This window comes from Solanum stenotomum, unplaced genomic scaffold (genome assembly GCF_019186545.1).
Source record: "Solanum stenotomum isolate F172 unplaced genomic scaffold, ASM1918654v1 scaffold9835, whole genome shotgun sequence".
NCBI classification, from domain to species: domain Eukaryota; kingdom Viridiplantae; phylum Streptophyta; class Magnoliopsida; order Solanales; family Solanaceae; genus Solanum; species Solanum stenotomum.
Window position 1 is genome coordinate 80,615 of NW_026037852.1, and position 12,955 is coordinate 93,569.

The following is a 12,955-nucleotide window of genomic DNA, read 5'->3' on the forward strand; positions in this document are numbered from 1 at the left end:
AAACACATATAATACAAGTTTTATTGATTGATAATACATTTATCACACATTTTAATACACTAATAATACAATGTGTCAATTTCTCACCAAACAAGCATAATATATTTTAAAATAGTTATAATACATATATATTGCAAACATAATTCACTTTTAATACATATTATAGATTTATCATAGTATTATTTTATTTGCAATAAAAATCAATAATTAATTATTAAAAGGTATCCATTCAAGTAATTTTTCCATAAAAATATCTATTGTTACATAAATGACTCATATATATCCTATTTCCTCTAACGGAAGCAAAAAATAATAATTTTAATATTTTTTTATTAAAAAGGAATTTTCATGTAGGTGTATATTTGATACTTCTAACGTGTATTTTATTTTTTTGTGTTTTTTTTTTATTCAACAACTAATTTGGATTTATCATTTTGATGGTCAAATTTATTTTTTCACTAACTTTCTTATAAAATATATCATATATGCCCCCAATTTTTTTTACAGATAAGAAAATAAACTACAATATATCCAGAAAATAATTAATTTTAAAGTTTTTTCTCTTTTTTTTCATTCACAATTTTTTACTCATATATTTCTAAATAATGATAAAATTAAAAAACTCATATAATGATAATCAAAGAAGTAAAAAAAAATTATGTGTGAAAAGGATCATATATATCCATACATGAGTTTTTTAAAAAAATAAAAAATCAATTTTATTTTTTTATACTTGTAAATGTAAGTCATTATAACTTTAGGAGTATATGTGAGTTATTTATAGGGAAAATGCATAAGTACCCTCAACATATGTCCGAAATCTCAGAGATACACTTATACTATACTAATTAAGGTCCAATTATCTTCTCGAACTTATTTTATAAATAATTTTCTACACCTTTTTGACCTACGTAGCACTATCAACTAGATAGCTTGAAAAAATTGTCAACACGTGCTGGGCCTAGAAGTTAGTGTCATGTAGGCCGAAAAGGGGTAGAAAACTATGTATAAAATAAGTTTGGGAGTACTAGAACCTTAGTATAGTATAAGTGTATCTCTGAGAGTTCGGGCGGGTGCTTCTGCATTTTTCCATATTTATATAACAATAAAAATATATGTGAGTCACTTTTATAACGAGCAATACGTTGAGGGATATATGATGCCTTTTTCCCTTTACATTTTTACATTGCTGGTTACTCCAATAGAATTGTTTGACTCTTTCTTTTAGTTCTCTGAATACTGGCTTAAACAAACAGTTTGAGAGAGCATCATTACCTCAAGAATTGTTTGATGGAAATACTTCCTAATGTTGTTATTGAGGTGGGAAAGTTGGTATGTCAATGCATCTATCCTAAGATGGAAAATATTGTCTGCTTCTCATCAAAAATTGAAAATCTAAGTGAGGAAATGGAGAAGCTAAAAAAGTTGAGAGAGGATATCAAAGGAAAGGTGGAAATAGCTGAGGGAGAAGGCTATAAACCAAAACCAGATGTTGTCAAGTGGATCGAAGATGTTGAGAAGGTGGAGAATGATTGGGGAACTATGAAAGAAAGCATTGAAGCGGCTAAGATGCTTACATATAAGTGTTGTCCGAATTGCAGCCTCCGCTTGGAAGTCGGCACTCAAGTGCAGAAGATCCGAGATAAAGTTTGCAGGCTTACAAAGGCCGAAGAAAGCTTTGGATCCAATTTGATGGTAGAAAATTACCGGATGGAAAAAGTTGAGTACTTAGAGGTACCACCAATAAAAGACCAGCCAACAGCAAGAAAGAATATCGACAGAATCCTCAAACACTTGGAAAATGACAAGGTATTACTAGAATTAAATCGAATTTGGTAGTTGCTAATTTTATTGATTCTTGTCTAATTTGATTTTTATGGAAAACCATATTAGAGCCTGTTATACATTGTTGTTGAGAAACCAAAAATAGTCCTTTAAGAAAAAATATATTACTTTTTTGATAAAATAAGGTGTTTGTCAAATCAGTAAAATTGTTTTAAATGGAACCACAAACACTTTTTCTGATTGGAAAGAAGCTAAAAAAAATAAAATTGCTTCTTTAAAAAAGCAAAAACAAAAAATTATTTTTGTCAAGATCAAAATATCTCGTTCTTATATACATACTTATCAATAGGGTTGTTCATGGTTATGATTAAAAAATCAAATTGGATTTGGTTAGGTTTGGTTTTAAATTTTGAAAACCGATATTATTTGGTTTGGTTTTGATTTTACTAAAAAAAACCGCAAAAATAACCAAATCGAACCGATAAATTAGATATATAATTTTTATAATTATTTATATATTATTCATAAATAAATATAAATATTTTGTTAAATTTTAATTAACTTAAGTCTTTAACTTTACAATTTTCTCAATCCCAAACACTTTAGCCAAACTATAACAATCCTAAGTCCAAGTCCATCAAAATTCATTTTAGTCTTTACCTACCCTACTTCACATAAAATAGTCACACTTTCTCTTAATTGAAACACTTTGTTCGTGTAATAATAACTCTAGTATTGCTTAATTGCTTTATTGAACCGACAATAGCTTTTCCGTGAATTGTTCATGTGCTAGGTGTTTGTGTCTATCGACGGAAGTCCTCAAAAAAATTACTATTATTTTCAAACCGAATAAACCAGAAAAACTGAACCAAACTGATAATAACCAAACCGACAGTTATTTTTTTTCGTTTTGTTTGGTTTTAGAAATTTAAAAAACCGATTAGATTGGTTTGGTTTTGGTTTTAATTGATAACAGATCCAAACCGAACCACAAACACCCCTACCCCTACTTATCAATATATCCCTTATATCTATTTATTTTTGTGGTCTTTTTCATATGTATTGATTTAATTTCTGGACTAATTTTTAAATTTATTTTGTTTGATATTTTTAATTATATATAAATCATCATATTAATATTATATCAATGTTAATTTATTTTTTTATTCATTTGTGAATACAATATAATATTGATTGAAAATTTGAATATGTACATTTTAATTTAATAAAACAAAATTTTAATTAAAAAATTATATAATAGATATTTAAAATATTTGTTCTCTATAAGATAATCTTAATATTAAAAGTGCAGTGATATTTATTCTTTTGACCCTCAAAAACACTTTTTAAAAAGATTAGCCAAACACAATCTCCTTATCAAAATCATTTTTCAAATGAATTAACCAAATACAAATTATTATTTTTTCAAAGCATTTTTTTGTAAAGTCATTTTAGAAAAAGTGCTTCTATAAATAGATTGTTTTTAGCAGCAATGTTAAACATGCTCTTAATCTTTCGTATATAAGCTAAATTTTATACACTAAATCATCTATTATATAAGTAAATAGACTCATAGATGAATATATGATCTATTTAAGTTTTTATTAAAACTGAATACTATATCTAACCACATAGTTAATAGTATATATGCCAACAAAGATAGTGTGTCCCAGGAACTTCGGCTACAGTGCATGGGTACTTATGAATATTCTTTAGATTTTATAGTCAAGATGGTTTTTATAAATATAAGTGGAAATTAAGTTAACAAATTCGAGATGAAAACATAATTTGACCATTGTTGAAACAAAGCCTCGTACATCCTTCTTTTTCTAATTTCTTCTATATGACTACTGTTTCATTTTTGACTTGTGGATTAATTGTTTTTTTGTTTATGTGAATCCCTTCAGGTTTGCATCATTGGAGTGTGGGGTGCGGGAGGAATTGGGAAAACTACATTGATGAAGAATCTGAACAATGAGCTCCGACAGATTGACGTGTCAAGGCCTAAACTGTGTTTTGGGGTTGTGGTATGGATTACAATGCCCAAACCAGCGGAAATAAGCAAGGTTCAAGCATTAATTGCCAAAAGATTAAGTCTAGAGGTAGATAACGAGGGAAGTAAAGAAAGCAGTGCCAACAAAATCTACCAAAGGTTCAACAAAGAAAAGCGTTTCCTTCTCATACTGGATGATGTTTGGGAAGCTATAAATTTGGATCATGTCGGTGTGCCCCTGTAACAAACCCGATTTCCAATACAAACACTGATATTTATAGTTATCTCTGAATACAAATTACAACGGATAATACACACAACAAAGTAATAACACACTAATTACGGGTAGCTTAACATAGAAGAAGGTAACTAGAAGGGGATGAGATACTAGACCATAGAAGGGAGATGAGAGGATCAGAAAGCCAACGCTTCACATAATTTGCCTGCCCCTTCTTCTAACTTCTAGTCCTTTTTAATAGAGATACTAATTGGGCCTGGATCCCCAATTAAAAGTATTTAATAGCCCATAGGCCCTTACCGAGTCAGCTTGGTTCACAACATAACTCCCGCCCTCAAAAAGAACCTTGTCCTCAAGGTTCAAGTCATGGAATTCATCCAAAACTCTCTAAATTATCTGACGAGTAACAATTTCCACACACTGCAATGTCACGAGTGTAAAGTGAAACAACACTCCTCCATCCAGCAATAGATTTGGCCAAAGAAAAAGACTAGATGGTTTGATGCAAAGTGCAGCTTTTGGAGAGTATTAAGGAAATTGGCATTACTTCCATTGCATCTTGAACATCTTGTCCAACTTTAACTAGAACCTTACCACCTCTAAAATGGCAAATGTCTCTACAACATACTTCTCCAGATTGATGTTTGTAGGATAATGCCTGGAAAGGTGCATCTGTGTAAAATTTCACTAATTCGTCGACCGACCAGTGAAGTTGTTTGGATATAAAAATCAATTGGACAATCAGTTGGCACCACCTCTGGCCGATCCAGTGACATAAGACAAGTAAACTTATAATTTTCGGCTGTCACAGAAACTAATGTATTCGTCCTATTAGCTACTCCAGCCATCTGGTACTCTTTAAAAATAACAGTCCAACTAAAATTGGGATCTCCAATTAACGGTCTTGCGACCTTGTGGCCACAACCAATGACACAAAACCACCGAAGACTGTCGTCGAACATCCTTGTTGTACTAATTCTGAAATGTTTAATAGTTACCTCGTCCATTGCCAACAGTCTCAAGTGATCAATGAGCTCACACTCATTGTACTCCCGTCCAGCAACTACCACCTTCCACGACTTCGCAACAGTTATCGCTTTCACGAGCTTAGCATCATTAACAAAAGTGTTCATGGAATGATCATTGTGCACACTGAAAGAGACAACGACAAACTAGTGGGCTCTTGTGGTGGATGTGTCTCATAGGATAAGGTACGAACATGTTGTCCACCTTCTCGACTTAAATGGTCATGACCATACTGAGGTGATTGAGAGAGAACTTTGTTTGGAAATGAAATTGCTTCATCCTTAGTAGTGTTATTAGACATATATGGATCTGTCACCATTTGATCATACACACTAAGCACGGAAGAAATCATTAGTGATGGCCTATTGTCCATTTCTTCAAAAGTGTTCCTATTATTACCAACAGAGGTACTGTCCGAAAAATCTACATCATTACACTTCTCAGGCATTTTATCGAACACGTGGCCTACCTCATAATTTCCAATAAAGATATCGTATTGATAAGACTGAGGCGAGGATGAATTAGTAATATTACCCCACGATGGAATAGCCTCCTGATAATACTCCACTGTCCTATTAGTCTTGTTCGTGGGAATGGATAAGAACCCGCGATGTGTGTCTCTAGTACGGGAGCGAAAACGAATCATCAATTTGTCCACAAAATGGTCCCAACCAGCGAGTTGATTGTTGCGAAATAACCATCCATACCATTCCAAAGCCTCACCATCAAAATAGAACGAAGCCACATTAAGCTTCTGATCTTCCTCAATTTTATAGCAATTAAAATAATGCTCTGCTTGAACTATCCAAGAGTCCGGATTCTCACCTCGAAACTGCCCTAATTTGACGTTCATAACTATGTTTTTGGGTTCAAAAGAGGTCGTATCCTTTTCCCCCAAAACCTCCAGCAACATCGAACGACATTCCGCGAGATCTTTAGAGATAGAATCCTTCATTTCTTGTATTGAATCCCGAATTGAATCACCAACGAAAGCCTTGAGTACTTTTTGGTCCTCCATTAGAGAGACCTCTGGATGAAAGCACCAATGTAACAAACCCGATTTCCAATACAAACACTGATATTTATAGTTATCTCTGAATACAAATTACAACGGATAATACACACAACAAAGTAATAACACACTAATTACGGGTAGCTTAACATAGAAGAAGGTAACTAGAAGGGGATGAGATACTAGACCATAGAAGGGAGATGAGAGGATCAGAAAGCCAACGTTTCACATAATTTGCCTGCCCCTTCTTCTAACTTCTAGTCCTTTTTAATAGAGATACTAATTGGGCCTGGATCCCCAATTAAAAGTATTTAATAGCCCATAGGCCCTTACCGAGTCAGCTTGGTTCACAACAGCCCCATTCCAAAAATCACGCAGGAAGCAACGTTATTATAGTTTCTCGTTTTCGGGGTGTTTGTAAGAAAATGAAAACACACACCGAAATCAATATTTCCTTATTGAATGAAGACGAATCTTGGCATCTGCTTATCAAAAATGCGGGAGATGTTGCCAATCGGGTGGATATTCAGCCATCAGCAATGGGTATTGCAAGAGAGTGTGATGGTTTACCTTTAGCAATCACTATTATTGGAGCATCTATGAGAGGGAAGAACATGGTCGAGGAATGGGAAGATGCTTTGGAATCACTTAGAATGTGTGAACCTTGTGATGAAGATGTAATACATGAGGTTTACAAGGTCATCAAGTTGAGTTTTGATTATTTAGAATCTCGGGATACTGAATTATCCTTGGAGCAAAGAAGCAATATGAACAAAAGGAGAGGTGACATTAAAAGTTGTTTCTTGTATTGCTCCTTATATCCGGCGGCTATTTCCATAGATGATCTTATACGTTGCTGGTGGGCAGAGGGGTTCCTTGGTGAACATGACACATACGAAAATGCTTACAATAGAGGAACCACAATGATTGACAGACTAAAAGATGTCTGCTTGCTAGAAGAAGCCCATTGGACGGATTGTGTGAAGATGCATGACTTGGTTCGTGATGTTGCTAAATGGATAGCTAACTCTTCTAATGATGAACACAATTCTGTTATTCAAGCTGGAATTGGATTGACTGAGATATCACATACTAAACTATCAGCTTCTGTCAAGAGAATATCTTTCATAAGCAACAAAATTGAACATCTACCTGATTGTTTCATGGATTGCCCAAGGACAACATCTTTACTTTTGCAAGACAATGAACCCCTTGAGAAAATTCCCGATGATTTCTTTTCGTCATTTCCAGCTTTAAGAGTTGTGAATCTGAGTGAAACTGGTATTAGAGTGTTGATTAATTGGAGAAGAAGAGGGAGAAGAAGAAAGAAAGAAATTGCAGAGAGAAAAATAGAGTCTAAATGATCTGGGAAATTATTCATTATGACTCCAAACCTGTTACATTTATAGGAAGAATCAATTCTAACTAACTACACACTAACCGACTGACTAATTACACTACACTTCATTACATAATTAGCTAGTAACTAACTAACAGAATTGAATTAAGTAACAGAATGCAGTAACAGAATTAAGGCACATTTGTGCACTTTCCAAGCTCCTTCACACCCTCCCTCAAGCTAGGAGCTATGAAGATATTCTTCATGCCGAGCTTGGACATAAGATGACTATGTGAACCTCTTCCAAGAGCCTTAGTGAATATGTCTGCAGGTTGTTCTGTTGAGCACAAATAAACAGTTGTAATCAATCCATCTTGTATCTTCTCCCTAGTAAAGTGACGGTCAATGTCTAGGTGTTTGGTTCTTTCGTGAAAAACAGGGTTGGCAGCAATCTGCAAAGCTGACTTGCTATCAGTAAACAAGGGAACTGGAGTGACCAATCCTACATCAAGCTCCTTAAACAATCCAGTTACCCAAACGACCTCTGCAGTTGAGGATGCCATTGCTCTATATTCAGCCTCTGCTGAACTCCTCGAGACAGTCACTTGTTTTTTGGACTTCCAGGATATAGGAGAGGTACCATACTGCACTAGATAACTTGTAATTGACCTTCTACTATTCACACATGACCCCCAATCAGCATCACAAAATACTTGTAGTTGTGCACCTTTTCTGCGGACATAAAAATCCCCAAACCTGGCGCATGTTTGATATATTTTACTACTCTTATTGCTGCCTCCATATGAGTAGTTTTAGGTGAGTGCATGAATTGACTGAGACATTGGACTGCAAAAGCTATATCTGGTCTGGTAGTAGTTAAGTATAACAACCTCCCAATCAACCTTTGATACTCAGTAGGATCTTTTAGGAGTTTATCTTCATGTTCAGGAGCTATATGTTGATAAAAAATCAGTGTGGTAAATTTCTGATTCACCTCCATAGGTGTTGTAACTGGTTTAGCACCTGCCAGGCCGATATCTGATATGAGCTCTAGAGCATACTTTCTCTGATGCATCAATATGCCATCCTTGTGTCGAGCAAACTCAATTCCAAGGAAGTACTTGAGCTCTCCTAGATCCTTTATTTTGAATGCTTTATGCAGTGCTTCCTTGGTCTCCTGGAGCATTGATAAATCACTGCCTGTCAACAGTAAGTCATCTACATATACTAAGACTATAACTATGTGCCCATTCTCCTTCTTTGTGAATAGAGAGTAGTCTCTAGTACTCTGCTGAAAACCTGCTGCCATTAGTGCAGAAGTCAACTTGATGTTCCATTGCCTAGAGGCTTGTTTCAAACCATACAATGATTTCAACAATCTACACACCTTCCCACTGTTAGCCTTAGTCCTTTTAATACCATCTGGAATAGTCATGAACACTTCTTCAAATAGATCACCTTGAAGAAAAGCATTGTACACATCCATTTGGTACACAATCCACTGTTTTGATGCAGCAAGTGACACCACTATTCTTACAGTAGCCATCTTCACAACTGGTGAGAAGGTCTCTTGATAATCCAATCCTTCCTTCTGATTATACCCCTTGGCCACTAGTCTTGCCTTGAACCTTTCAATTTCTCCATCAGCCTTGTACTTGATCTTGTACACCCACCTACATCCTATGGGTTTTTTACCTTTTGGGAGTGCAACGAGTTCCCAAGTCTTGTTATCTTCCAAGGCTTTCAACTCAGTTTGCATAGCCTGCTCCCACCTTAGATCACCAGCTGCTTCTGCATAGGTATTTGGTTCCACTTCTGCTGAGAGCTTTGAAATAAAACTTTGATACTTTGCTGATAAACCTGCATAGTTGAGACCTGATGCAATTGAGTATAGACACTTAGATGAACCAGCTCTTGTCACATAGTCTTTATGCCATATGGGAGGTCTTGAATTTCTAGTAGAATGTCTCATGGGCAAGACTATGTTTTCTGAGGGAAGTACAGGTGATGTTGTATGTGTTGAATCATTAGTGTCTTCAGCTACCGCTGGTACAGGTTGAACCAAAGAACTTTCAGGCTGTATTTGAGACTGAACTCCTAAACTATTCTGAGCAATCAATTCATCATAACAAAACAAATCTTGTGTTTTCACACTACTCTGTTGGACTGGTAGCGGATCCTTAAAAGGGAATATAGTCTCCATAAAATGCACATCCCTGCTGATAAAGAACAACCTATTTTCAAGGTCATATAGCTTATATCCTTTCTGTGAGGCACTATATCCAATCAGTACAGCTCTAATAGCTCTTGGTTTGAACTTATCTTTCTGAGTTAGACAAGTAGCAAAGCCAAGGCACCCTATCACTCTCATGTGAAGCAGTGAAGGGACTTTGTTGTATAACAGCTCATAAGGTGACTTGTTTTGTAAAACAGTAGATGGCATCCTATTCAACACATACACAGCAGTCTCCACACACACACCCCAAAAACTATCAGGCAGACCACTTTGAAATTTGATTGCTCTTGCAGTTTCTAATATGTGTCTATGTCTCCTTTCCACTACACCATTTTGTTGTGGTATATATGGACAGGAGCTCTGATGGACAACTCCATGCTTTAGGAACAACTCCTTGCAGCCATGATTAAAGAACTCAGCCCCATTATCTGATCTTACTATCTTAATTTTTTTATCAAATTGAGTGTTAACTTGAATGAAAAAATTATTTAACAAAGTAAGTACATCAGACTTGAGTCTCATCAAGAAAATCCATGTCCATCTAGAATAGTCATCAACAATAGTCAAGAAATATCTCATACCATCATGTGTTTCCACTCTATATGGTCCCCAAACATCCAAATGCAACAACTGAAATATAGAAGTGGCTTTACTAATACTATTGGGAAATGGAAGTCTAGTTTGCCTTGCAAGAGGGCAAACTTCACAGTTACTTACAACAAAAGACTTACAACCATAGAACATAGGTATTTTTCTCAAGACACTCATGGGAACATGACATAGTCTATGATGCCAAGTCACTGCATCAGTTTCTGACAATGTTGTTGCAGCTAAACACTCGTTTATTTTTGTTTCATTGCTTCCTGATTTTGAATGCAAGATGTATAGTCCATCTTCTTCCTTACCAATCCCCCTCACCTTCCCAGATATGAGGTCCTGAAATACACAGTAATGTGGAAAGAAAGTTGCACTACAGTTTAATTCTTTTGTCATTTTTGAGACTGACATAAGATTAAACTTGAAGGCTGGCACATAAAGAACATTTTTCAGAATATCACCTTCTCCTAAATGATAATCACCAATATGAGAAACTGTGGCTGAAGCACCTGTTGGCAATTGAACTTGCCCTGCAGTCCCATTCCCTATCATACCTGTACTTTGTAAGTGGTTATGATTCCCTAACATGTGATTGGAAGCTCCTGTGTCAACTATCCATCTCACAAAAGTATCATGGTTAGGGGAAATAATACCTGCCATGTTAGCACTACCACTTGCACTGCTACCTGGATCATCAATATGAGACTTATTTAGCATGTCAATCAGTTGTTGATGTTGCTGTGGTGTGAATTGCAGTTGGTTGTTATAGGGTTGGGGAATAGACTGTGATTGTGGATAATAAGCATGAGGATGCCATTCTTGTTGACCTGCAACATTTGAAAAACAATGTGTGCTATCCAAAACAGGACTAGTCACTGCATTTGCAGTTGTCCTTTTGCCCTTGTAGTCTGCTGGATAGCCGATCAGTTGGTAGCAATTACTTTTAAGATGTCCAGTGTTGTGGCAATGATCACACTTCATCAGCTTAAAACAGTCAACCTTCAAATGCCCTTTCATATGGCAATGATCACAATACGCATTTGGATTGAAAGGCTTCTTGTGTCTAGATGTAGATCCAGTGTTTCTCCTGGTAAACATAGCTGTTGGACTCGCATGTTCATGCATCATGTGATTAGATCCTGCAACAATTCTTTGACTCTCATCCTGATTTATCATTGCATATACTTGATTGACATTAGGAACCTGCGACATCATCAGAATTTGGCTCCTAGCTTGACCATAATGGTCATTCAAACCCATCAAAAACTGAAGTACTCTTTGATATTGCAAATGTTCACTAAATTCTCTCGATTTAGGGCAATTGCAGAAAGGTGGAGGTATTATCGAATCATACTCATCCCATAAGCTTTTCAGCTTAGAATAGTAAACAGAAACAGATGAAACACCTTGGACAGATGTGAAAATCTCCTTATGCAATTGAAAAATCCTGGAACTATTAATTTTGTCAAATCTCTCACGTAAATCTTCCCAAATCAAAAAAGTGTTTGAGCAGAAAAGAATACCCCCTAATAGGTCTTTGCTTACATTGCTCATAATCCATGACACAACGATTGCATTGCACCGATCCCACAGCTGTGCCAAATCTCCTGCAAATTGATCACGCTGGACAGATCCGTCAATGAACCCTAATTTGTTCTTACCAAGTAAAGCTAACTTCATCGCCCTGCTCCACAGTGTGTAATTATCAGATCCTGTGAGCACGATTCCCACAGACAAGGAACCAGGTGCATCAGAAGGATGTAGGTATAGAGGATGATGATGATCAATTGTAACTGGAGTAACTGCACCAGTAGGCTCTGTTTCACTTGAGGAAATCGCCATTGAAAAGAAAAAAAAACAGCAATGAACTATAATTCTCCTAGAATTATCCCAATTTGTGGATGAACTTTGTGTAATTTTGCAGCAATACTTGCTTTGATACCATGTTGATTAATTGGAGAAGAAGAAGGAGAAGAAGAAAGAAAGAAATTGCAGAGAGAAAAATAGAGTCTAAATGATCTGGGAAAATATCTTGTTATTCATTATGACTCCAAACCTGTTACATTTATAGGAAGAATCAATTCTAACTAACTACACACTAACCGACTGACTAATTACACTACACTTCATTACATAATTAGCTAGTAACTAACTAACAGAATTGAATTAAGTAACAGAATGCAGTAACAGAATTAAGGCACATTTGTGCACTTTCCAAGCTCCTTCACACCCTCCCTCAAGCTAGGAGCTATGAAGATATTCTTCATGCCTAGCTTGGACATAAGATGACTATGTGCACCTCTTCCAAGAGCCTTAGTGAATATGTCTGCAGGTTGTTCTGTTGAGCACAAATAAGCAGTTGTAATCAATCCATCTTGTATCTTCTCCCTAGTAAAGTGACAGTCAATGTCTAGGTGTTTGGTTCTTTCGTGAAAAACAGGGTTGGCAGCAATCTGCAAAGCTGACTTGCTATCAGTAAACAAGGGAACTGGAGTGACCAATCCTACATCAAGCTCCTTAAACAATCCAGTTACCCAAACGACCTCTGCAGTTGAGGATGCCATTGCTCTATATTCAGCCTCTGCTGAACTCCTCGAGACAGTCACTTGTTTTTTGGACTTCCAGGATATAGGAGAGGTACCATACTGCACTAGATAACCTGTAATTGACCTTCTACTATTCACACATGACCCCCAATCAGCATCACAAAATACTTGTAGTTGTGCACC

General features: G+C 35.9%; 1 protein-coding gene across 1 annotated transcript; it reads left to right on the plus strand.

Moving 5' to 3' along the window:
• The first annotated feature begins 1,407 nt into the window (after positions 1-1,407).
• On the plus strand, positions 1,408-7,418 carry LOC125853179 (disease resistance protein At4g27190-like). The gene is made up of 4 exons (XM_049532847.1): positions 1,408-1,809; positions 3,678-4,018; positions 5,011-5,210; positions 6,523-7,418. The coding sequence occupies exons 1-4, from the start codon at positions 1,408-1,410 to the stop codon at positions 7,416-7,418; spliced, it is 1,839 nt and encodes a 612-aa protein (XP_049388804.1).
• The last annotated feature ends 5,537 nt before the right edge of the window (positions 7,419-12,955 follow it).

Bases quoted from the DNA above. Each gene is read 5' to 3' on its own strand.
- LOC125853179 (XM_049532847.1), top strand. From the start codon at position 1,408: ATGGAGAAGCTAAAAAAGTTGAGAGAGGATATCAAAGGAAAGGTGGAA. The intron at 4,019-5,010 runs GTAACAAACCCG...AATGTTTAATAG, and splicing joins GATCATGTCGGTGTGCCCCT to TTACCTCGTCCATTGCCAAC. The intron at 5,211-6,522 runs GTGTCTCATAGG...TATTGAATGAAG, and splicing joins AGTGGGCTCTTGTGGTGGAT to ACGAATCTTGGCATCTGCTT.